Source organism: Conger conger, chromosome 3 (assembly GCF_963514075.1).
Source record: "Conger conger chromosome 3, fConCon1.1, whole genome shotgun sequence".
NCBI classification, from domain to species: Eukaryota; Metazoa; Chordata; class Actinopteri; order Anguilliformes; family Congridae; genus Conger; species Conger conger.
In genome coordinates, this window is record NC_083762.1 from 24,532,014 (window position 1) to 24,558,505 (window position 26,492).

General features: G+C 40.4%; 4 protein-coding genes across 5 annotated transcripts in view; 1 reads left to right on the plus strand and 3 right to left on the minus strand.

Moving 5' to 3' along the window:
• Positions 1–3,131: 3,131 nt before the first annotated feature.
• xiap (X-linked inhibitor of apoptosis) lies at positions 3,132–12,248 on the minus strand. The gene is made up of 7 exons (XM_061235035.1): positions 12,111–12,248; positions 6,490–7,301; positions 6,062–6,161; positions 5,892–5,970; positions 5,524–5,563; positions 5,065–5,253; positions 3,132–4,110 (listed from the first exon to the last, which is right to left on the minus strand). The coding sequence occupies exons 2-7, from the start codon at positions 7,256–7,258 to the stop codon at positions 3,917–3,919; spliced, it is 1,371 nt and encodes a 456-aa protein (XP_061091019.1). The 5' UTR covers positions 7,259–7,301; positions 12,111–12,248; the 3' UTR covers positions 3,132–3,916.
• Positions 12,249–13,099: 851 nt separating this feature from the next.
• Positions 13,100–16,092, minus strand: LOC133123440 (uncharacterized protein C21orf140 homolog). Its single transcript, XM_061233905.1, has 2 exons — positions 16,066–16,092; positions 13,100–13,768 (listed from the first exon to the last, which is right to left on the minus strand). Exons 1-2 carry the CDS (start codon positions 16,090–16,092, stop codon positions 13,100–13,102), a joined length of 696 nt encoding a protein of 231 aa, XP_061089889.1.
• A 697-nt stretch (positions 16,093–16,789) lies between these two features.
• Positions 16,790–20,410, plus strand: nxt2 (nuclear transport factor 2-like export factor 2). Its single transcript, XM_061233617.1, has 4 exons — positions 16,790–16,947; positions 17,080–17,166; positions 18,939–19,083; positions 20,150–20,410. The coding sequence occupies exons 1-4, from the start codon at positions 16,933–16,935 to the stop codon at positions 20,332–20,334; spliced, it is 432 nt and encodes a 143-aa protein (XP_061089601.1). The 5' UTR covers positions 16,790–16,932; the 3' UTR covers positions 20,335–20,410.
• A 51-nt stretch (positions 20,411–20,461) lies between these two features.
• acsl4a (acyl-CoA synthetase long chain family member 4a) overlaps positions 20,462–26,492 on the minus strand; it is a 28,213-nt gene continuing 22,182 nt past the window's right edge. For both annotated transcript variants that reach the window (XM_061233616.1, XM_061233615.1), the window contains 3 exons: positions 26,346–26,460; positions 26,076–26,233; positions 20,462–25,443 (listed from right to left, as the gene is read on the minus strand). In XM_061233616.1, the coding sequence (XP_061089600.1) occupies positions 25,286–25,443; positions 26,076–26,233; positions 26,346–26,460 (431 nt within the window). In that variant the 3' untranslated portion in view covers positions 20,462–25,285. The remainder of the gene's footprint in view (positions 25,444–26,075; positions 26,234–26,345; positions 26,461–26,492) is intronic.

Below are 26,492 nucleotides of genomic sequence, written 5' to 3' on the forward strand. Positions count from 1 at the left end.
AGAAACATCTAATTGAATTACAAAGGTGCAAGCGTGAAAATAGGTTGGTTATATAGCCTACATCTTCAGCATGACCTTTTAACTCATAGTTCAAGTCAATAAGCGATTGTTTGTCTGGCCTAAGTTCTTAGAAACATTTATTTGTCATTTCTTTAGATTCATCATGAGTAAGTGGTCACACTGGCTCACAGTTTAAAGGTACAACAGGTAAGATTTTTGGATTAAAACATTGTTACAAGACCATTGTATCAATGGCTCACTGACATGTTGACTCACCCTCTGCCTGTGTTTACAGTGCTTAAATTCTGGTTTCAAACTATACCATTGACGGCTCGACACTGTACCAAAACATTGTATAGTTGTACAATAATTCAAGCTCATTGGTTGGAAATTGGTTCTAATTGTCACAGGCAATGGTGCTTCAACATCAGCACGTTTCCAGAGAAGGGGGAGGGATAAACGGTGTTGAAGTTTGAAGGTGTTTGTTGCTGCAATTCTTCTCTTGACCGTTAGAAGTCAGAAATGACCTATTGTACCTTTAAGGAAAGACAAAGCAGTACATTGAGAGTCACGATCCAAAACTACTACGTTTATAGCAAACTGAAATTCTTTCGTTCTTGATAAGGCTATCTATGTTCAATCGTGCTTGCTGTTCAATTTTGCCTATCTGACTCTGTTAATCCGTAGTCAGGCGATGTGTAGGCTACTCCCAAGGTCAAAGTGCAAAGGCCTTATTATTTTCAGGTAATACTCCCTGAGAATTGTTGTAACAAAAAAGTATTTCACAGATATGACTTCTGCTGTTTTCCCATCACATATGATCACTATATGATGTGAACATGGCGACCTCAGATTCCTGATGTATTAAAAAAAAAAATTGTTTCCCTTGTAAAAAGCCACGGTTATAACGTAATATAATTGAGAGAACAGGCCAGGTGACAATGCCTCAACCCATATCACTTCATATAGTACTGAGTATAGAACATATAGTACATATATAGAAACATGAGTCATATCTTTGCATAATTGCAGCACACTATGATAGTTATGGACAGGGGATAGCAAACCACAAGGTTGTCAGGTTTCAATTCTTGGTGGAACGTATGCTTCTCAGGTGTTTCTGACTTGTCAGGTGTGTTCAATTGCTTCCTTAGTGCAGGCATAAGAGAGCATTTGTGAACATGAGGACCAGAGTTGTGCCAATGAAAGTGAATAAAGCCATTATGAGGCTGAAAAATAATATGAATAAAAAAAAAAAATTTTTTTAAAAAACAATCAGACTTAGTCCTTACCAAAATCAACTGTTTGGAACATCATTAAGAGAGCGAGCACTGGTGAACTCAGTAATCACAAAGGCCTGGTAGATTGACTTGTATCAGAGTGAGGGCAAGTGCAAAGTGTGGAGGGAGAAAGGATCCAAAGGACCCATCCATCTGAGAAACCTGGTGGTAGGAGTGCTAAGGTTTCGCCATGCATGGTTACTAAAGAAAGAAAATGCTGGTGTACAGAAAAACATCTACTCAGGTTCAAGCAAATGTCTCCAAACTAATTGGACAGTGCTATATCCTACAGCAAGCCAATGATCCCAAACATGCTGCTAAAGCAAAAACGGAAGTCAAAGTCAAAAACTGGTACATTCTTGACTGGCTGTCACTGTCACTGTCATTCACTTGATCTGAATCCAAGTGAACATGTGTTTCATAAGCTGAAAAGAAACTAGCCTGGGAAACATGCAAGAGCTGAAGATGGCTGCACTCCAGGTCTGGCAGAGCTTTACCAGAGATAGATACTCAGCACCTGGTCATTTCTATGGGCTTCATAGTTCAAGCAGTAATTTTATTTGATAAAGTACTAAACATGACTACTTTCATTTACATAACATGAATATGGCCCAGAATGCCCCTGAACTATGTATAAAAACGTCGTAATATACAAATGATGAAACCAAAAGCAGAGAATGTGCACTTAAACCACAAGTGAATTATTAGATTACAAAAATAAAATTGTTTAGCAGAGCCAAATCAAGAAAAAATGTCTTTGTCCCAAACCTTATGGAACTCATTGCATGTAGTATACACAAAATAGTAGACATATAGTCATTATGTCTTTCATAATAAAGCATCAGGACCTTTTTATCAATTTAGAGCAGGTAAGTGAATTACTGCAAACATTACACATCCATATGCAATACAAATTGTTAGTACCTGCAGTTAGCGATAATGAGGAACAGGAATTAAACTCACAGTGCCAGTGCATTTCATGAGCAAAATGGAGATGGATCCATCCATTACCTAACATTTATTCCTGGTCAGCAAAGGAATATCCATTGCAGTATTCCCCAAGAGGCAGGAATACACCCTGAACAGGTTACCAATCTATTGCAGAGCACACAAACCATTCACTCACACCTACCGGCAACTTAGTTTCCCCACTTAGCCTAACCTGCATGTCTTTGGACTGTGTGAGGAAACTGGAGTACCTAGGGGAAACCCACACAAACAGGGAGAATGTAAACCTGGGACTTTCTTGCTGAGGTGACACTACTATCCACTGCATCAGCATGTTGCCTTAGATGGATGCAAGTGGTCAAAATACGGGTAGGGCAGTATATAAATCAAGAAATCAACCCAACATTGAAAAATACAAGTGTGTGAGTGAAGGCGAGGCCAAAATGTGTTGCGTGCTTTTCTGGTCTCTGGGGGGCGGCAACACTATCCAGGTAGCGACCTGGAAAAATCAGATAATTCTTATGCATATTTGAAAGCAGGTTTTTTTGTTGTTTCTCAGCAGTAAAGGTAGTCTATTCTGTTACACTTTGTCTTTGGGTGATAGAACTGAACGAATACCCATTTATAATGAACTAAAATAAGAAATTATTTACATTATTTCAGAATGGTTTTCCAGCCTGGTAGGGTGAACCTCTCCAACTGAAGGCAGCAACAGGACAAGTGGAAACAGCTGAAGGCTGATCTGGAAGAATCTACAGACTAATGGCTCACATAAACATTACTGCTGTCCATACACTTAAGACCATGTTCCAAGTTACATAAGACAGCAGCTTGTCAAAGACTGGGCCCAGTCTACATAATGTATAAAAACAAAAAAGGGAATAAAAACAACAGCAGTCAAAATTTTACATGACTCATTTATTTTTGACTTGATAGAAAGGTGTCCTTGGGTCAGAAAGCAGAGGAAATGGATCACCACAAACCTTTACCTCCAACCATTAAAATCGTTTGCTTGAAGTGAACTGCGTAAAGCTCTGTATATAGTTACCTCAAGTAGGTATACTTTTAGTCAACTTAATAATCCACTGTGTAATTAACACAAAGCAAAGACCAAATCTATAAAACCAAAATGCAGACAAAACAGCCACACAAGATAAATTCAGGAGACAATGTGAAATACCATAATGTATGAATCAACATTACATTTGAAATATATAAAAATATTATTCAGGATTACCTTTAATTTGCACATGAATAAATAAAAACAGAAAACATAAATCAGATAATTACACACAATTTGTGTTATTTACAGCATGGTCCAAAAATAATCTGTTCCCCTTTACTAGGAAAATAGCAGCTTTCCAGTAAGATGCTGTAGAGATATAGAAAATAGTCATGATACCTCTTAGAATGACCACAGATGCTTCTGAACCCCATGACAAGTGGGATATATAGAAAACATAATTTTATCAATGCTCTGTGCTGAAATCATGTTACATATTTGAGAGTTCAGAGTCATCTTATTTACACTGTTTTTGAGCATGAAAAGAATAAAATCGATTAATTATGTTAATTATATTTCCTGATTCTCTTACACGCACATACAGCAGTCCCAAACAAAGGTTTATACAAACTTGTCTGGAAAGCAATCTTTTAATCAATGTCAGGCTCTCGGCTGTGCAGCGGGCTCAGGATATGTAGGTCTTTATTTTCTGAGTTATGGCAGCGCAGCAGATGGGGCACTTCTTGAGGGACACAGAGCACCTCTCGCAGGTGACCAGATGTCCGCAGGGGATGAAGACGATGGCAATGTCCTTGTCCATGCACACCTTGCACTGTTTCTCCCTCTGCAGCTTCCGTAACTTCTCCAGGGGGTCTTCATCTGACACACGAGAAACAGTGAGCCAACAGATGTCTCTGACAGTTCCTTTTAAGCATAGGTGGTTAATCTGCTGACAAACCACCGACCTCAGACACTGGCCTTTTAATTTTAAATATGTAGCAAGGTTCTCAAAGGCAAGGCTTGAATGTAAAAGCAAACCTCTTATAATTTAGTTGCTACCACAGTTTGCAATAAGACAAACAAACAACAAAGGGAACCTGAACACAAGGTAGATGTATAATCGGCTTTGGATTGTTTACCTGAAATAGCCTTATTGTCCACTAGGGGGAATGCCAGTTTAAAACACATTTAAAGGAGCAACTTGGTAGTTGAATGTGACACTTGCCAGTTGCCTTTCAGTCATTTAAATGTATTTTAAAACGTATTTTTGCAAGCCTAAATGTCCCACTACGAGAACTGTCAATTAGCTATGATGTGCCCCCACTTTCCTCTAGGGCAGTGGTGCAAACTGCGGGTCATGAGTTATAGGGGAGGGATAATCCTGAATGGCCTGAAGTGTATTTTCCTCAGATAACTGAATTGCCTACTAACCGCCTCCCTGAATTGCCTACAAGCTATTATAAGGTCAGAAATGTAAAGGATGTCAGATGTATCACTGCACACAAAAACTAGGCCCATCAAAAACTACAGAAACTAAATGAATATAATTTTTTGCGTTCTTAATAGCCTCTATAAACAACCCTAAAACTATGATAGATTGTTCCTTATGCATGACAAGCATGCAATTTTAAACAAAAGTACATTATAAATAAAAATAAATCTGCAACAGATTAATTGTAAACATGTATTTGTTTGCCTGTCATCTGCTAGTGGTCTTTGTGCAGTTAATTTCAAACAACGTGAGAAGAAAAGCACATCCAACTGAATTGTCCCAAGAGGCTTCCAGGGCTCTTGCACACTGGAATGGCAAACGGACACCCTGAAGACACATACCTTCAGCTTGTGACAGCTCCACGCCAATCTCCATGGCATTGGTGAGGACGTCCTCCACCAGCGTGTCCGCTGAGGTGTAGCCCTCGCCCGTCCTGCGGATCTTCTCCAGGATGGTCCTCTCCACCTTACTGGGGTCCAGGCCCATGTCCACTGCCCGCAGGGCAATCTCTGACTGCATGACGTTGTGCTCTGTGGGAGGAGACCCCGTTAGCCTATAGTCGCTCTACAGAAAACCTACTCATTGACCTATTGCGCCGGTAACACAACCTGGAGCTTTGCATTCACAATTAAATATAAATGAAAAATGATCAATCAACCTTTATTGACACTCAGAAAGACACATTGAGGGACACGCACCCTCTTTTGCAAGTGTGTCGATTTTAGAATAGAATTTAAAAAATAATTCCTCTAATTATGGTAATGAATTTTTAGGCTCGTAAATGAGAAGAAAATATTTACCTCTTTCATGTCGCGAAAACCCATTCTGGTGGGACACGGTCTGTAAAATATAAGTTGTTCTTTCACCTCCACTTGATAGATTCATAACATTGTTATTAGCTACTTCCTTCACTTTCTTATTACCACAATGTGGTCCCAACAGGGGTAATACATGGAACTCGTTCAAAAGTAGCATCCTGCTTATGATTATGGGTCATTTCAGAGCTAAAACAAGACCAAAAATGTAATGAAAGTTAAATCGACAGTGCCCCTTTCATATTTAAAATTGAATGACATTAATAAAACAGGAGGCGAGTAAGTGGGGGCTGGACTTTGGTAAACTGTAAAAACGCTAGCTGTGGAAGTGGCAGGCGCGTTCGGGTCATTACCAGGGAGCTCTGTCGGGGGTCACGCAGCTGGACACTGCTCACAAACTCCTGGCCTTTCTCCTCCAGCAGAAAACTGCACCTGTTTTACATAAGACAGGTAAAGGACAAATAAGCCACACAGCATGTTGTATGCAGGAGGCCGCACTGAGTCCAGGAGTATTGGCATTTACCCTGGGTAGTGCTTGGCGTGCTCTTCCCAGGGGTCTTCCTCAGGCTGCCAGTCCTTCAGGCCCCCTCCACACCTGAAGCACATCACACGGTCCAGCGCACCTGCAGCGGCCCAAAGCAATCAACGGTCATTCATCCCAATGACCCCACATTTCACTTCACCTTCACCGCATCCGTGTTATCAGGGCTAAAACCCAGCTGTGCCGTCGTCATCACAGTGAAAGAAGGAAGCCATTTTGATTCTTTGATTGCTTCCAGTGGTGCTTATTTAAATTTCAGCTCTGAATCAACTGCTTTCTCTTGCTTTGGGTGCAGCACACAACCCTGGCAGTTAAAACATTTGGCAGAACAACCAGTCGAGACAAGCACGCACATGCTTGTCTTCTGATGACAACAGGCGGGCTGTGGAACAGGAATGTTGACGGCCTACCTGAGCTGTAGAAGCCGGCCCTGGCGAGCATCTCGGGGTCCACGGAGTGTTGCGTGCCGCTGAAGCTCCGCAGGCGGTCCTCGAAGGCGTCCATGGAGGGCGGGGGCCCACCGCCTTGCTCGGGACCCAGCTGGGAGGGCTGGTTGCCCACGTCGTGCCCCAGGATGAAGAAGCAGTGGGGGAAGTGCCTCTCGTGCTCCTTCCAGGCCTCGTCCCCGGCCTCCCAGCCGGCCAGGTTGCCCCTGCAGCAGAAGCACTGCACACGGTCGCCCTCCCCCATGTAGTACAGCCCCGCCTGGGCCAGGGCCCGGGGCCGCACGGGGGCGGCGGAGGGCCAGCGGGAGTCGAAGGTGCGCAGGCGGGTGTCCTCGCTGCGCATGTGGGCGACCAGAGGGAAGGTGGACTCGTCCACCACCTCGCCCGTGCGGAGCCGGTACTCCATGTCCTCGGCCTCCTCGTCGTAGTCGGCCCCGTTGATGAGGGCCCCGGGGCCCAGGCGGTGGGTGCAGCTCAGGTACTTGCAGGCGGGCGAGGCCTGCTGGTGCCGCTCGGCCGGCACGTCTCCCGCCCGCCAGTTCTCCACCGTCTGCCGGCAGCTGAAGCAGCGCACGCGGTCCGCGTCGCCCGTGAAGTAGAAGCCCGCCCGCGCCAGCCTGTCCGCCGACACCTGCTGGGGGAAGTCACGGAAGGACCGCCGCCGGGCGTCCATGGCCGACCAGTCCGCGCAGTTGTCAGTCTCCAGGTTCCTGTCGTGCTCGGATCCAGCCATCGTAAGAGATTTCAGAATGGACAAGGAGCAAGTGATTTAAGGTCTGTAACGCAAGAAAGACAAAGACACGGACATCCTTTTAAGTCTTTTAACAGCAAATTAATTCATTAAAAAGGCACATTTTAAGTATGTCCACAACCAAATCTATAGTGTATATCATTAAGGGCAAGTTCATTCAACCTTCTGATTGGTCCAAAAAAATGTATATCCATACAGAACTGCCAATGGGGGCTTAGCTTGAAATTTTCACAAGAGATAAACTTAAGTCGTAATTTAAAACCTTTAATTTATAACATTATGTAACAGCATTATAATGGCTAAATGGCCACAAGAGCCCTTAAAGTTTCAACGGCACAGCAGTCCACCACCCATGCACGATGGCAACACGCCGATCATGATTTGGGGCTACTGTCCCTTTAAGAGTCATTCCAAATTGCAGTCACATGCAAGCCGCGCCTGCAGCATGTGATGGGTGGAGAGTACATTCCGATCTCAGCTCTGGATTGGCTGTCACTTCAGCTCAGCAGAGGGAAACAATGGACTGCCGTTCTTTTCATCTCGTGTGGGCACCGTCAAAGCGAGACCACCGTCACACAAAGCGGAATGGCGCACATTCTTTCAGCTTGGCATTTGAAAGCTCGGGTCTCTTAATTGCTGATCACAGTCTCTTTTCACATGCGCTTTTCCCGTCGATCCCTACATACTCAGCGTACTGGAGGGGTGTGTGTGTGTGTGTGTGGAGGGAGGGGGGGTGGGGTGATGTTACATAATTCCTGCTTCTGACGCAAGCAAAGAGGATTGGCCAGCCTTGCTGAACACAAAGGACCGCAATGTAGGTGTAGGCTCTGTTGTGAGCAACGCTTCGTTGTTTAGCAGTGAGTCAAAGACCTTAACGCACACAGACCTTTAGGGAGTGAGTGATCTGCTCACCCATTCACTGCCCGCAGTATTGGCCAACTCTTGCACAGTACAGAAAAATAATCATCTCTTTGGCATTTGGGGGGGTGGTAGGCAATATCTTGCACTTGCATTAACACTAATAAATACACTTTTAGCATTTTTAACATGCCTTCTAAATGTCTAAATTGTAAATGCCAATTTCTTTAAATGAATACAGTGTACATAATCTCTGGGACCTATAAAATCCTGCCGAAGGTGAATACATTGATTTTGGCACTTTCGGCAACTTCTGCACCCTGAACCCTGCAGAGAAAGTCATCACTTTACGGTCGATTCATCATCACCAGCCCTGAGAAAGAGGCCTGCAAGGACAGGATTAAGTTGGCCTCATTGGAAGTTCAATCATGTGTGGCAAGGATTACGCAAGGAAACCCAGCAGCAGCCTCCAAAACTCTGCAGCATAGGGAGCAGACAGCAAACGCATGCATGTAGCTATCATACAGGCCTAAACGCACACTGCTTTCTCATGGCAAACTACCCACACAGCAGGAAAAAAAAAGTTTAATTCCACAAATAGGACAGGGTGGTTACAAATTCATTCACAGCCCAGAAAGAAAAAAAAGAAAGAAATTTCTGAGAAATGTTAATGAGAATCCCCTTCCCCAGTTATAATAGACCACTGTTAGAGGTGGTTCCCCAAAGTGGAAAGGTTAATGCCGTGTGTAATTCCCCTAGTACTGCTGCAGTTTCATTTTCCACTGCTGCAGTCTCTCTCCCACAGCTCGATGCAAAGTAATTAATGTGCCAGGGGGACACCGACCCAGGCTGAGCATGGCTACGCCTGGCAACGCAAATACACGGTGGATATTGCAGTAAAACCTGTTCCTCAAGGCAATGTGAATATTATGGTTAAAGCAACATGGCTTGCTATTCATTACATTACATTATTGGCATTTGGCAGACGATCTTATCCAGAGGGACGTACAGTTGATTAGACTAAGCAGGAGACAATCCTCCCCTGGAGCAATGCAGGGTTAAGGGCCTTGCTCAAGGGCCCAACGGCTGTGCGGCTCTTATTGTGGCTACACCGGGATTAGAACCACTGACCTTGCGTGTCCCAGTCATTTACCTTAACCACTATGCTACAGGCATTCTATGGGAAACATACAATCTTGGCATCAAGTTAAAGCAGCTTGCATAACAAGCATGTTCACTGATTTTAGATTAGGCTACTTTGCAATAAATAGCTATTGAGCATTGAATATTGAAGAACATTATTTTGTGATGGGAAAAACCATGATGGGATCAAATGTGCCCATTTCAGACAGCTTTCCCATTATCACATTTTTTAGCAAACTCATTTTCTGGCCATTTCACAACTACTGTTTTGCCAGAAAACCAGTCTGACAAGTGGTCAGCTAACACCGTTTATCTTTCAAGTGGATCAATGAAATGGATTTCCTTACAACAATCTCCTCATGTAAACTTTTTTTTTGTATTTTTATTTTTTAGAAAATCCAAGAAGACAATTTCCTACAAGTGCAAGTGGACTATGATACATCTGCTGAAATCCTCCAACAGGGCACCACTGGATAAAAATAAAAACAGTATATTCACAAATACAATGTACATATTACAGAATTTACCAAGTGTACACATAGGCTATATCTTTTGTTTGTAAATTACTACTAGTAGATTCTGCAATTTAGGTATATGTTTTTAACCTAGCAAAATTGGCCAAGGGAGTCAGGTGGAAAAGAACATAGAATGAAGTCAACTCAAAATCTAGCTATCTCCCATGCTTGGGAATAAGTTACCATGCCTTCATGAGCTGGAACACCCACTTGTGACTGGAAGAAATATTAGCTATAAAAAATGGTGCCTGGGTTCCAGGCTTCTGGGTATAATAGCTATTCTCTGACCAGTCAACTGAAGTGGAGTCTACATTTTTGCAGTGAATGGAATGGCAATTGCAGTTAAATGTTGGTTGGATATGAAAGGGGGAAGAGATAGAAACTGATGACATAAATGACCAGTGAACCACGTCAGTGCTGATGAATCAATTGGGACCGACCACAAAAATAGTTAGAAAAGGAGAATGCAGCAGTCTGTCTGAGGAAGGTTTCACTACACGTGAAACGCAGTTTCCCTATTCAAACTCAATAGCACAGTTGTTGCATCTGATACTGAACACAGTCATCATGCATTTGATGCTAAACAAAAATAAATGTCCTTTGTCATCCCATAAAGAAAAATGTATTCACATTTTTACCTACATTTCAACATATAGCTTTCAGTGTAACATCAGCCACTACTAACAAACATGATACTACACCACCTACTCTTCATATACAGAAGCCAGAATGGCTGTATAGATTACGTTTCAATTGCTGGAGGCAACTTTAGTAGGACTCCTTGCAACGATTATCATCAGTGGACAGTGACATTTCACACTTATATGGGAGGCAATTTAATGAGCTTGTTCCTCAGGCATAATGGACAGCTGAGAGATGGAGGTCCCAAATCAACAAGAATAAAAGTGTAAATTCTGTTCACTCTATAACTGAATATCACAAGAAGACCAAAAACTAAAAGTAGGCATGAGAAACAGGGTTCTATCACATGTGCTCCTTGGAAAAAGTGTTAGTATAGAGCCCTGAGACATGGAACGATGACATGAGGAGGAGGAATGGCGCAGTCTAACACAAGGCCTTACTCTACCCCCACTCTACTATAATTCATACATATTTCAAAACTGAGACAAACATGTGAGCTGTGTCACTTTAGATTGCATATTCGAGTCATAAACACATGATGTCAACAGCAGTCAATAAGGTCATCCGCCACCAGGCAGATTAATTTGGGGGAAAGGCTCACTGGAGTCCTGTATGATTAAAGGACCGTGAACAGTTCACTTCTCACAGAATTATGGCAGCAGCAAACTGCCGTAAGTTAAAGTTAAAGCCAAGGTGAGGAATGACTATGGTAATGCAACCGTTCTCATGCCTGGAGAAAGCATGATTGGAATTACACTTTGTACAGTATGTACTTTAAATCTCAGAATTAGTGTCTCTATCAATTGTCACTTACACTGCAGGTATCGAAATACTTTCTGGCACCAACATTACACCGGGTTAATGTACAGCCAATAAATATATTGAGTACGAACACTGTGGTTAGTGAAAATTGTGTATTTTGCTCACGTTGTACAGTTGAAAGGAAAGACAAATGTTTAAGTACAAGGCATTCTTGTGATGGTTTACTTGGGTGTCACTTCCTGCTTCGTGAACAGTGTACTTTTGGAGATAAGGGAAAGGTGTAAACGTTTAGAGATGAGGCTGGGCCTGGAATGCACTCATGCAGATATTTTATTCGTAATGGTGCGTTTAGGGTTTGCATTACCAAGATTAGTTAACTACAGGCTAACTTGTTTAAGGCGCAGGTCAACTGCAACGGGCATTACGTTGATTATGAATTTCCCAAAAAATCTAGCTAGCAATGCATACACTTTTGATGGTTAAAAATGCAACTCCAGTGCTTAACGTTACACACGACTGCACAACAACAAAACATGTCAAATATTTGTTACACACAATGTTAGCTAAACAAGACGACAGGCAGATCCCGAGCTCGCGAACCCGAACCATTAATTAACCTTACCTAGCTCGCAAACTAACTCTAAATTAACGTCACGATAAGACTAGCTGCTTTTCGTGACGCATAAACCATTTTTTTTAGCTCCCAGTAGCTACTTATACTCGCCTTAAAACGAATTATCCAACTTAGCTTGCAAAACACCTAACTTGGAATAGCTAAATCGCAATGACGTTAGCTAAGTTTGGTAACTTGGTTTCGTTATGACAGGTTGACGGCGTTGCGACAAAGCAGTATCACTAGTTAGGGCTACGGATTTTCATGTCAATAATTTAGCTAGCTAGCTAACGTTACATACCTTCCGCAGCTGGTAGAAACACTTCTCTGCGTCCTTGTGATGGCCTTAACGACTATGATACACGCAGGCCGTGTCAAAGTCAGTCGTTGTAAGAAGATATAGCGAGCTACGCAGTGGGCGGAACAAACCCACCACGCAAATTACAATAACGGAAGTGACGAGTTCGAAGTTACCCACCACGGAATATTTCTGTGGTTCTCATTCTTAAAATGGGGAAACGAAGGGGAATCACATTGAACTTTTACTCTCATTCCAGTTGAATTAAACATCTAAAAATGAAACAACTATTCGTGTTATATCGTAAGCCCTTAAACGTTATCTTAAGAGTTGTAAAAATGAAATACAAAAGGGCTGTACACACCCAGGGGCATATATACGTAGTATACAGTATATATTCGGAAAATGGGTGTCCAAAATTTCGCAGAATAAGCTAATACTTTACAGAATATGCTATGCTATTTCATCCTTTGAAATGTGTACTGTTTAATTTCTGCACCAAAGTGTGAGATTTTGTATAAAGTTTTATTGTTATGTGAACAAGGAATGTGTTTTAATTGATCAATCTATTGAAATAAATATATACACTCAGTGACCACTTTATTAGGTATTTATTAGACTTATTGGTCTTCTACTCCTGGACCCCATCCACTTCAAGTTTTGATGAGTTGTGTGTTTAAATAAGCTCTTCTCAATACCACTATTGTAGCACATGTTTATTTGAGTTATTGTTGCCTTACTTTTTTTTTGCACCATTCTCTGTAAACTCTTGAGACTGTTGTCCATGGAAATTGCAGGAGATCAGCAGTTTCTTCTCTTCTCCTTATGCATTGAGTTGCTGCCACATGATTGGCTGATTAGATATTTGCATTAACAAGCTGGTGTACAGCAGTCACTTGTGTATTTCTTGCTTTCATATCTGCATGCATTCCTTCAAATGAATAGTTTATGGATTTAAAGACATAAAATTCACATGACTTTCATTGCTGAAATTACAAGTGTTCTTTCAGGTAATGGTCTTCAGTCTTCCGTACCCTGGACACCGCATCTTTCCATTTCTTCTTTGTCATGCTTTTCAGTGAATCATCTATCAGGTCTATGCAGAATATGTATTTGTGTACTGTATCTTTGTTGTGCACTTCTTCACTATACCTCACCCTGTTATTGGAGATGAACCATTTGACAGTCCACCAGGCGCTGGCGAGTGGGCTAAGATATGCACATCGGGCTGGAAGATGCAGAAGCTCATGGCCATAGTCCTGAGCAACATTTGGGCAGCACACCATGGATAGCAGCTTGAGTGGTGATGAGGGTTGGTGCTGGAAAGCGCTGGAAGCATTAAAGTCACTGTAGTCAGCTGCCTTCCAGCTTTGTGCATTGGTCATGATCAAGCATTTTCCATAGCTGTCTCTCAGGATGGAACATAGATCGTGAAAATTCTCTCTAGAAGGCTGGTATTTTGTCTGCTCCTCGTGGAGAAATAGCTTGTAATTCCATGGAACCCATCCTCGAGCACCTCCTGCATGTATGATCGTCCATGTCGGGCTGTGTCTTGGAGTGTCAATCATTGCAGAAATATCTCCTGTAATAAGGCCTTCGGGAATTTTTGTTTCTCCAAGGTCAACTCGATAGAACCCATCCTTCTGTAATTTTCGGATCTCCTTGACATAGCAAGTATATTCAGTGCAATTTGTAATTGTTTTGTGTGTTATTTGTTTCAGGAAATGTCTCAGTTTTGATGGTATGTTCATAATGTTCCACATTATAATCGTTTTTTAAAAAAAAGGGAAAATGAACAAAGAATGCTCTAGTGTTATTATATATAGTCCTGTGACCTTATAATTAATACAAATGACATCACAAATGATTCTGGTGCCATAGAACATGAAGCATATGGTTCTTCATTTAACGTTGAATATATACTTATTATGTACTTATTTTCTAAAATGATTTCAATGTTCATATTTTTTATTTACAGTATTTGTTTGGATTCTATTATATCTCAGTATAACTTTTTACTCATTAGCTGCCGAAAGATTAACATCGTCATTGAGTTACTTTATCTTCAGCTTGTCGAATTATGATTATTTAAATATGATATGCTCTGGCTGCCAGGATTTTTTTTTAATTGGGGTTTTTTTTTCCACATTTGTCAGTTTTAATCACTAACACACACATCCATTGTTTTTTATTATACTTTTTGGGACCCTGTACTTATCATACTTCCTGAAACTGCCAGTGGATACACCATATATGGGTACTTTCTGTCTGGATTGAAAGCATTAGTGTTTCGGTGTATGATCGACGTGAAGAGTTGAGGTGTGTGGTGTGGAGATGGTTTCATATAGTTTTAATGATCCCATTTTTCTATTCCAGTTCCTCAGAATAAATTACAAAGTGTGTTTTATTTTTTTAAATTGTTCACTCTCGTTGTTCATTGAACGCATGACACAGAACTCTTATACTTTGTAGACTGAGTTTGTATTTACAAAATGTAATACTTTTAACAAATTTGCAAATACATTTATCAGAATAGTCTATTGCCAATAATCTATTGGCACCTTGAATAGAAATGAAGTAAAACTGCTGCATCTGATAAATAACACAGATAATAATCTCTTATGTTGAAAGATATGGTAAAACCAAATACTTTTATTTCAATATACACACACTGAGCACTTTATTAGTTATTTATTAGGCTTACTTATTGGTCTTCTGCTGCTGTAGCTTATCCACTGGTTTGATGCATGTTCAGAGCTTTTCTGCATACCACTGTTGTAATGTGTAGTTATTTGCATTACACCTTCACCTTCCTGCCAGCTTTGACCAGTCTGGCCCTTCTCCTCTGACCTCTCTCATTAACAACGCATAGTTGCCTATAAAGCTGCTGCTTACTAGATGTTTTTGTTTTTGGCATCATTCTCTTTCATGTACAACAGTCTCTAGACTGTTGTACATGCAAATCCCAGGAGATCATCAGTTTCTGAGATACTGAAACCACCCTGTCTGGCACCAATAATCCTTCCAAGGTCGAAAACACTTACATCACATTTCTTCCCTATTCTGACATTTGGTCTGAAAAAGAGCTGAACCTCTTGACCATGTCTGCATGCTTTTATGCATTTAGTTGCTGCCATATGATTGACTGATTAAATACTTGCATTAACAAGCTGGGATACAGGTCTACCGAATAAAGAGGATACTGAGTGTATATTGTACTGACATTGGTAATAAACATTCCAACAGGTAATAATAAATATGGTAGAAGCATCTTTTCTGTCACAATTTTATGAACTTTTCTTCACCCTAAAATGATTTTCCATGAGAAACAATGTCAATCATAGGGTAAAACATACAGTAGTATGGGAAGCACACATTTATACAGTGCATCCAATGCAGCACAATATAACTTTATACTGTGCAAGGTTATGTATTAGTTTTCTCTGCCAAAGATATGGTGATAGGTGAGCTATTGATCGGCTTACATTTGGCTCCAGTCCTTGACCTGCTTCAGCCGTGTATAAGATCATCCACATAAATGCTTTTCATGAAATTTGATACATGAGTCCCATTTTAATCCTTCAATGTTCCTGCACACCTTCTTCATCTCCATCCATCCATCCATCCATTATCTGAACCCGCTTATCCTGATCAGGGTCGCAGGGGGGCTGGAGCCTATCCCAGCATACATTGGGCGAAAGGCAGGAATACACCCTGGACAGGTCGCCAGTCTATCGCAGGGCACACACACCATTCACTCACACACTCATACCTACGGGCAATTTAGACTCTCCAATCAGCCTAACGTGCATGTCTTTGGACTGTGGGAGGAAACCGGAGTACCCGGAGGAAACCCACGCAGACACGGGGAGAACATGCAAACTCCGCACAGAGAGGCCCCGGCCGACGGGGATTCGAACCCAGGACCTCCTTGCTGTGAGGCGGCAGTGCTACCCACTGCACCATCCGTGCCGCCCTTCTTCATCTCTCATGTGGAAATTTCTTCCTTTCACATGCAAACTCCTTCCGCTCGCGGGTTTCATTATCTTTGCCTTGTCAAGGACTTCCCCACCTTTCATACATGATTTAGTGCGGAAGAGTGTTTGGAGTCATTGTATTTTCATGTACACTGAAATGTTTAACAGAACTGCAACCAAACATTCAATTGAAAACGTTTTGTTAACAATTTGAGAACATAATACTCTGAGTTGAATCTTTTATTCACTTGTGATATTTGCTTATTATATTCCATTAGTGTGCTAAGAGTAAAACAAATCTGTGAATAAGTCAATTTGAATTGTCTGTTGTTGTGCTTTATATTTTTAATCATCTTTAAAACATGTGGTTACAATCCTAGATTTGTATTTAAAAATCTCGTGGGGATGTCAAACAATTTACAAGTTTTTTTTCTCACTGTCTGCCGTCATTTTATTTATTGAGAAAGAACGCCCCCTACAGGAATGCCCACTTTAAATCGGTCAGAAAAGCATGAGTGTCAATATAAAACAAAAAAGAAGGACTGAATACAATTCATGGAGAAAATTATTCATAGTGGCCCATGCTTATTACCGTAACGTTTATGGGCTTTGTATTTTGTATTTGCAAATGGGGACATGGAGTATTAATAATTATTGTGACTAGCGCAAACTGTTCGGGTCAAGATAGGAACGTTCTTCTTTGTTTCTGGGGGAACTTTATAATTGGGGGACAATCGCACATTTTCGATTGTAACAAACGCGTTGCTCTCTTGCACGGCTGTTTCTTGAATTGTTCAAGTTATTTTGAACAAGGGAAATTGAGTAATCATCCTTATCGATTTACGAACATGGCTTCAACAATTGTACGTTTTCAAATTGTTATTAGCTATTTGTTGTCATTTCAACCAAGTTACATTGGCTATTGTTTGCTAGGATAAAGCTAACGAACGTTTGCCTAAACGAAAGATTGTTCTCTTTATTTTTTTTATCCACAGGACTTCAGAACTCATGTTGACCAGTCTTGTAGGTACTCTGAAGAATTCGTAAACATTTACTACGATTGTATGGATAAGAAAAGGAGGGTAAGTGGTATTACGTTCCTCATTATTTTAGACACTGGGCATTAAAACAGGCTAACTTACTGGGTCACCATGAGCATATCTGCTCGCTTTTGTTGCAACAATAATTTTAACGAGCTGTTGATTATTCTTGCAGCTAGGCTAGTTTTAATATCATGTTGAATTACTTTTTACAATATTGAGACCGCATAGAGATACTCGATACATTTTCTGTAATGTGCTGTTAGCCTTTATCTGTCATTATTCTACGGCTGTTGCGTTACAGTTTGTATTGACTAAATAATATACTGTCAGTTCGTGGATCCATAATAAACCGTAAGCTATGTGGAAAATTATAAGTTAATACGCAAGGCAAGTAACTACGAGCCAGTATTATCTTAAATAACATTCATCGGTCACTTTATTAGGTACACCTATCTAGTACGGAGGAGCACCCCCTTTGTCGTCTGAATTGTTTGCGGCATGGTTTCAACAAGGTAGTGGAAGTTTCTTTAGAATTTTGGCCCATGCTGACTTGATGGTATCATGCTGTGAACTTCCTGTTCCACCTCCTCCCAAATGTGCTTTATTGGATTGAGATCTGGGAACTGTGCAGGTGGCTAGAGTGAACTGAAGCCACTGAGATGGTTCTCTTTGTGACATTGCACATTATCCTGCTGGAAGTATCCATTGGGAAAAGGTTAACTGAGTGTTAGTCATCAAGGGATGCAAGTGCCGAGTTTTGGTGATCACATGCCTGCTGTAGCCTCATCTTCCTGTTCTTAGCTGGCAGGAGTGGAACCAGTTGTGGTCTGAACATGGCTGCTGTTAAAAAGCTTTTAATTTAAGTAAATCTAAAAGCTTTCTCTTTGCAAGAACAAGTTTGCCCATTATCTTCTGACCTCTGTCAGAAACAAGGTGCTTTCAGCTGCAGAACTGCCACTCACTGGATGTTTCTTGTATATTGCACCTCTGTGAACTGAGAGACACTGTAGTGTGTACAAATCCCCAGAGGGCAGCTGTTTCTGAGATGCTGGAACAAGTGGCTCACTTACTGGTCTCATTGAGAGGTGTTGCTCACTAAAACCATTGCGGTTGCCTCCAGCATAGGCCTTTCAGTCACCCGTTTCAATGCAAGTCAATAGTGCCTAGTCAAAATAAAAAGTCAAAAATGTTTTCTCAAGTAGAATGTAATCGCAATAGGTGTTTTTTATTTCTTTGCTTAATGTCTGCCTATCTACCGATTGTGTCATTTGGACCATATTTACGTTTTTTGTGAACGAATGGGGGACAGTTTGCGACACTCCTGAGTCACTGCGCATCACTCTTGCATGCATCATGGACGACCTGGATCCAGCAGGCCTAGCTATAGAAGGGACCTTCCTTATCCGTATCGCAGTCTCTGGCACCCATTGTATAACATGGTGGGACAAAAACTGCAGTTCCACCATTTCGAAACACATTTCACAACCCCATAGAAAGTCAATGGGTGACATTGCAATCGCTTTCTTTTCTACATTCAGTGTGCTGGAATCCTCATGTCTGGCACCAACACAATGATCATACCATGATCAAAGTCGCTTTGATCATGCATGCCTATTGGTCGGGGAAAGAACCCCCCCAAAAAAACTAAGCCTCTGCACCACTTATGTGCTTTATTTATTGACTTGCAGCCAGTCACATGATTCGCTGTTTGGATGAGTGTACCTAATAAAGTGGCCTGTAAGTTTAAGGGTAAAAATTATTTTAGAATAATGAGGAAGTTAGCCATTCGAATTGTATGGATTCTTCTCTAGAACTTAACAAGGCTCTACCTGGACAAGGCTACACTAGTGTGGAATGGCAATGCCATCTCTGGCCAAGATGCTCTGGGGGAATTCTTCGAATCTTTGCCATCCAGTGAATTCCAGGTGCACACTCTCGATTGCCAACCGGTACATGGTAAGAAAATTAACTGCAACTTTTGAATCCATTAATGTCCAAACCATTTATATCATATATACACACACACACACACACACACACACACATATTTTATATATATATATATATATATATATGAAATATCAATATGCAATATTTGACCTCGATACACATTTATAAAACTTGCTGCAGGAATGTCATCTGATTGTATTGTTTGACAGGGAACCAGTGTGATTGTGCTGTTTTGGTCCTAAATCAGAAAGACTTAATGAAATTATGTTGGTAATACCAGTGATACCAGTGGTTGCTTTTTTCATCTTGACCACAATACCAGAAATTCCATCGCATTCTTGATGCACTTATTCATGTGATGTGAAGCCGACAATGTTCACTACATTTGTGTCACCTATTAAGTCTTGTACTTGGCGGAGGGGGGCATCTTTTCCAGTGCTCACATAGTTATGTAACATACCCTGATGGAGCATTCCAGCTTTTTTGTTAATAAAATGCTCATGGAAAATAATTCACTTAGATAATCACATTCAGACTCATTTAAGTGGAACAAGACAAGGAACATGCACCCTCAGAATCCCCCCCAAGCATTATCTAGCTCCCATTTTCTGGGTTTAAGCACACAATTCTGAATTTGCTTAAACTTCCTGAGGAGCAGTTTTGGAATTAAAATGACTTGGTGTGCATATCTCAAGTCTGAAAGCCCTCTAGATATGTTTGAATATTGCTGCATAAAACCTGCTCAGAAGACTGGAGTCCAAAAAGGTAGTTACCCAGAATAATTTAATATTCTTCAAAATGCAGCCACTGTCATATTGTGATAAAATGAAACCAAGGAAATGGATTGGATGCATCAAACCATATACATCAGCTTTATAGGCAACATATTGTATTTGCTGGGTTTCATCCATTCCAGATGTTTAAAAAATAATAATATTCCATTTTCATTAGGTCTAACTTACAGGTCATTAAAAAGCAAGGCTATGAATTGTTTTCCCACAGAATATTGATGTGCCTTATAATAGCCTATAAGCTAAACCATGAACATTAAAGAATCTTTTCAACATTTCAGAACAAGCAACACAAGGCCAGACCACCCTGCTGGTAGTTACTGCTGGCTCAGTAAAATTTGATGGAAACAAGCAACGCTATTTCAACCAGAACTTCCTGCTTACAGCCCAGGCCTCCCCCTCCAGCGACCAACCCGTGTGGAAGATAGCAAGTGATTGTTTCCGATTCCAGGACTGGGCCAACTAAAGCTTATTTTGTTTTTTTTTACTTGTATTTTGTATAACAATTTTAGAACCACTGTAAATAAATACTTCTTTGCAAATGCTTGAATTGATCAAATATGCTTTTGACAGAAGCCACAGTAGTCTAAACATAATTATAAAAACACTTTATTTACACCTGACAGAGGTTTACAGCCACCCTGTAGTTACACATTGTACAAGCCCAACAAAATTGAATAAATATTACTATATTTCTAAATGCTGGAAAAACAAAATAAGCACATAGAATCCCCTCCAAAAGAACAGCAAGGCCAATTCCTTTGTTTTTGAAATACACAGCAGATAAAAAGATAAACACAAGACAAGTTCAGAATTTCATCTTTTATTTCCTGGTATTTACACCTAGATGGGTTAAAACTACTTTGAGCATAGCACCTTTGGTATCAGACCACCACATGAGAAAAAGTATTGGATCAGAAAGTATTTAAGTAAATGACAGTTAATATTTGGTAGCATATCTTTTGCTTACAATAACTGCATGTTGTGTATAGTATCTGTATTGCTGCTCTCTAAGTCTTCTTCGAAAGGTTGATTGAGATACCTTCACCCCTGCTCTGTGGAGATTGTTTCTGATATCACTGACTGATGTTTTAGGGTTTTTCTTCACAGCTCTCACAATGTTTCTGTCAAACAACTGCTGTTGTTTTCCTGGGTCAACCTGTTTGATATCTGTTGCTCAGTACGGCAGCAGTTTCATTATTTTTCAGGTACAAGCTATCCTCAATGCTTGTGCAAAGGCTCTGATCAATTTCCCCTCTTTTCTATGGCTTGCTTTTCTCTCAGATAAACCAATAAATATGGTCTTCACAGGCAAAACCCAAGGCTAAACCAAGAGTAGACATTCAGAACGATTTATTGTTTAACCAATCTAACAGGACACATTTGGACAACAAGAAACACACCTGCCAGTCACATGTCCCAGTACTTTTGCTCACCTAAAGATTGGGTGGTCTGATGCAAAAGGTGAGATGTTCATGTTCATGGTGATACATTAAATTAACCTTGCTGTTACAATACTTTCGGAGGAGACTGTATACTTCACATGGTAACATTTGGAAATGTGAATTGAATTCACTGAGAAACTCGAGTTAATTTTGTTTAACCCTGAGGACAAAAAAGCAGATGTATTCTACTTTGACAAAGAAGTTCATCATATAGATAATTTCATAATCATTCACCAAATAGGCTCTTACTGCAAGTCTGCAGTCAATCTTACAAAATATTAGAACGAATCATTTTGGAATGTGTTGAAACTAGAACCACGCTAACAAACTTGCAGAGTATGGCACCTGATCTAAGGGCAAGAAACAACAGAACCTCTATTGGAAATAGAGCTGACTACGAAATGTTCATATTTAGCCAAAGGTTTGTTCATTTACAATATTTAATACATCACTGAGTATTACCAAAACCTGTAATGAATGAAAAGCAGGTGTCCTACAGACTAAGAAAAAATGGAGAACTGACCTGCAGGCCTTTTCCATTTTATTTGCTTTCACAGATGTGCTACATGTGAACAAATCTAATTTTAGGATTGTATAATATTTACAAACGTCACAACCACACAAGACGATGAATGGTTAGTTGGTATGGTTCAATCAGTAATGCAAATCTCATTGTATAAAATGAGGAGCATAAAACCCCCATCTGCATGCTACATCCAGGACGTGATGTAAAAGATGTAAACTTGTGTTGTCACTATAATAAATATTTTGTCAAGCAGAGCTTCTTTAACTTCCCACTGGCCAAACAAATATGAATTTGCCTTTGAATTGGACACAATTGAGTACCAACCATATTCTTTACAGGTTGGCACTGGGGTCACTCAGCATTATCTTAAAACAGTTGAAAATAAATGTCCATAGCTCTACAGTGCATGCAAATACATGTTCAAAACAGACATCTTGACTTCAAACTGAAAAAGACAACACAATTTGATCTTTCAGGTTCTTCATGAGATTTCAAAGCAAAAAGTATTACTCTGCTCTCATATCTTAAACCTAATCCAAACACTATTGCCCTGTAGATGTTGTGTGGCATCGAAAGACAAAACCCCCACACACCCCAAATCTAAACTGGAAACATTGCAAAACATTACAAGTCGCAATACAGTGGTTTCAAGTGGTCTTTGATAAGAAGTTAACAGGAAAACATCTATCAGTAGAAAACTATCTCAACTCTGAACTTTTCAACATTCTAGGGTTGCCATGGCATAAGGAAAAATAGATTAACTACCTTTAAAACGTCACAAAAGTGTAAACATTGGACTGCACTCTTCTGTCCAAACAAGCATTTTATACATTAAAATTCTTGAACGATGTGGAACATTACACATTTTCACTGCTGGAGCACAAAAGCAACAAAAAAAAAAAAAATCTTTTTTATGTATTCATTGAGGGTTAGGCATTAGTGATTAATTGTTAAATAGTGGACAGTAGGCTTATTTAAATGGATTTCATTGTTGTATCGCCCAGATCCCCAGTGTGGCTTATGAGAAATAAGTGACCTAGTCATGCATTTACATATACAAATTAAAAGTAATATTCTCATTTAGGAGACAAAAAGTAAACTAAAATAAGCAGCCTTCTATTGAATTTCAAGTTAGTGTGGCTAATCAAAGGATTCAGAGGCAGGCTGTGTGTAGGCTTTGAAAAGATTGGTTTCAATGTAGGCAGTTGGCAATTATTTATATATGACATTAACAAAAGCTACAAAATTAATTAGAGTTAACTTAATGTTTGTTCATCAAATTAAATGAAAGGCAAAGCTCCACCTCAAGCACTCTTCCATCATATTCCCGTTTAAGGGGAGCTACAACAGGTCAACAGGAGGGGAAAATAATTTCCTCCGATCAAAATGACATAATATTTTGAATGTGGACACAAATCCAAACATGTTTTGTATTATGACATTTTTTTTGGAATATATTCAAATTATCTCATGAATAATTAAGCACAAATTATTTGTTGTCTTGTTTGTCTCTGTGGACAGTTGAGCTCATTCTTCAAATTCAATGTCATGAATTGTAAAACAAAAACAAATCAAAAAACACTATCTATATGCTGGATAATTCAGATTTGTTTTTGTCATTTTTCTGCATTAAATGGAAATGACAAAATATCAAAAAATCTGTAAATCACGAGTTATTTTGGTTAAGAAGCATCAAGTTATATCCATAAATTAAGATGGATTAAGCTTTTTATGGTGCTTGGTATACTGGACTGGGATAAAAAATGAAAATGGAATGTAAATTAACTTTTTTAATTTGATAGAACTATAGTCGTTGCTGAAGCTAAATATCATAAGAGCCAAAATTGTCCTTTTCACCAGTGGTGCCTCCCCTTAAGTAACCAAAACCAGGATGCACGTAGGGGGAAAAAATAAAATCTTAACTTCAATTTCCAAGTTAAAAGAGTTTCATGCCAGGATCAGGCTCTGAATGATTTGCTTTGCACATCCTGACAGATACATTAGGCTACATTACTTCTCATACACCTTGACATAAATAATCATTTGGGACCAATTTTGAGAAAGAAATGCTGAATGCTTAAAAGAACAGTAAGTTACACAACGCACTGCATATACTAGATCACTGGAGTGAAGCACAGATATAGGTCTAATAGCAATATTTGTAAATACAGCGTTACTGTACAAAATAATTTATAAGTATAAGTAATAAGACAAAACATAACAGCAGACTTACAATAGCACGAATGCAAGGTAAATTTACTCCACAATTTCTGATGTAGCTATAATACATCAAGATGTTCCGACTCAATGTCTATTAATACATATGACCATATCCATATGACCGTTTTGTAGGCTCACTACCAATAATCTTAAACTACTGACCTACAAATTAATACCAGTTACCTGAGTCAACTAGAAATGGACACATTTAATTTGGTGTCAGTGTCTCATATGTCATAAACAAACTGAATTTAAGCTAAACTACAGTCCCATTACAGGTGTGAAATACCATACCAGAAAAAAAATATCTTAATGGTCCCATATCTTCCTGGACAAATTATGCATTTGATATTCTAAAGCCACTCTCATGTTCAACCACATCAGTAAACCTGTTCTGTTGATTACCTTTTTTGACCAAATATCCATCTTTTTTTGTAATGCACCGTCCTATTAATTGAGTGGTTAAATATTAAAGCATGCTTGCTAAGGAAAATAGACATTTTGTTTCTTAGCGAAGGCACAGTGTCGTCGTCCCAAAATATTTTTCACCACTAAGTGGCAGCAAAGTTCCATGCTACAAAACATACTTTTCAAGTTCAGCAACCCTATTTCAACAGACCTTGAACTTCATCCAACTTTAGAGCAACTACATACCTCCCTTTTCATAGGCACACACAAACATTTTACAAAGCACACAAAGCTAATATACACAAATTCCAAAAACCTACGAAATACAAATTCAAAAAGTTTAAAATGGATGGCAGTGGACTCCCCTCTGAAAGCACACGTTGCCAGTTTTTGACAGACCATGGAGGCCTCTTCTAAGGATTTTCATATAAAGCTGGCATCTCATCTTCCTTCCACACAATGCATTGTGCTTCCTATATCATACTGCACTCCTCATTCTCAGCCACTAAGACTGACAGACAGAGAAGCGGACAGACATTTTGCTTTACCTACAGTGATGTGAAAAGGAAAGTACACCCTCTTTCAATTCTGTGATTTCAATACAATCTATTATGTGCAAACTGTCACATGAGGCAACATTTATCTACTGCTAGGACTTAGTGAGGACTAGATGAGGGTTACTTATGTCTTAATACAGCATAAATCATAGTATCTAAAACCATAACTTTGAAAGGGGGTGCACTTTCTTTGTCAAGTCACTGTATGTTTATACATACAGTAAAAAATGGTAGAGACATTTCTGGGCTGGCACAGCACCACTACTTGGCTCCGTACATCCTCTCGATATCGTGGAGATAGTGGTTCTTCAGCTCCTTCCTCTTCAGTTTGAAGGCATCCGTGACCAGGCCCGTTTCAGGGGTCCAGGGCTCTGGACTCAAGCTGACCTTGACCGGGATCTCAAACCGCTGCAGTTTGACTGGAGGAGTTAAAAAATGGGGTGACAAATGTTTATTATATAAATGTTTAAACAGGAATGGTGGCGTCTTGAACATCCTGTAGCAAACCGTGGGCGGACTGACTGACATTGTACAGTTTGCTCCTATGGCGTCTCAGAAGGCCAACGTCAGTATTGATTCAGGCTACACCCCCGACACACCCACCAAAGAGGAGCAAACATACCTCAAAGCCTGTAGCAAAATATTGCACACCGTTGGTAGAAAACATATCGTTCAACACAGAAACCGAAGCAAAACGTTTTCTCCTATGGAGCTCTGACAGTGACCATGGTTTAAAGAGAGGGGGAATGTAGACCGGGGGTCACCGACCCAGTTCCTGGAGATCGACCGTCCTGTAGGTTTTCACTCCAACCCTAACACAGCGCACCTCATTCCACAGCTAGAGAACTGCTGCTAATTGGTAGAATCAGGTGGGCAAAATTAGGGTTGGAGTTAAAACCTACAGGATGGTAGATCTCCAGGAACATGGTTGATGACCCCTGATGTAGACATAGATAAAGCACTAGGATAGCGGATCGAGGTAGATCAACTCCTAATTAAGCGGCTCAGGTAAAGAGGTACGAAAGTGGATCAGGGGAGATCCTGGCCTTACTTGATTTTGCGACCGCCGTGATCTCCTTCAGCACCTCCTTCTCCATGATGGGGTTGTTGCAGATCTCGTCCCAGGTCCCATCAATACCTTTCTGATTGGCCAGGGCGGTCAGCTTCTTCTGGTTAGGCACCACAAGGCTGATGACGTAATTTTGGTCGCTGGGGGCAGGAGGAGAAGGGGGAAGGATGATGGTGTGAATGTGTAATGATGCTGAACAGAATGCAGGCTGATCCTGCTGGTGTGGGTGAAGGTCCCTTGGAGATGTCGTACCTGTTTGCGTATGCGCAAATGTTATCGACGAGGGTGCAGTTCTTCAGGGCCGACTCCACTTTGCCCAGTGAGACGTACTCTCCAGCCTGCAGCTTCACCAGATCCTTCTTACGGTCTGCCAATTGGAACCAGACACAGACAACTCAT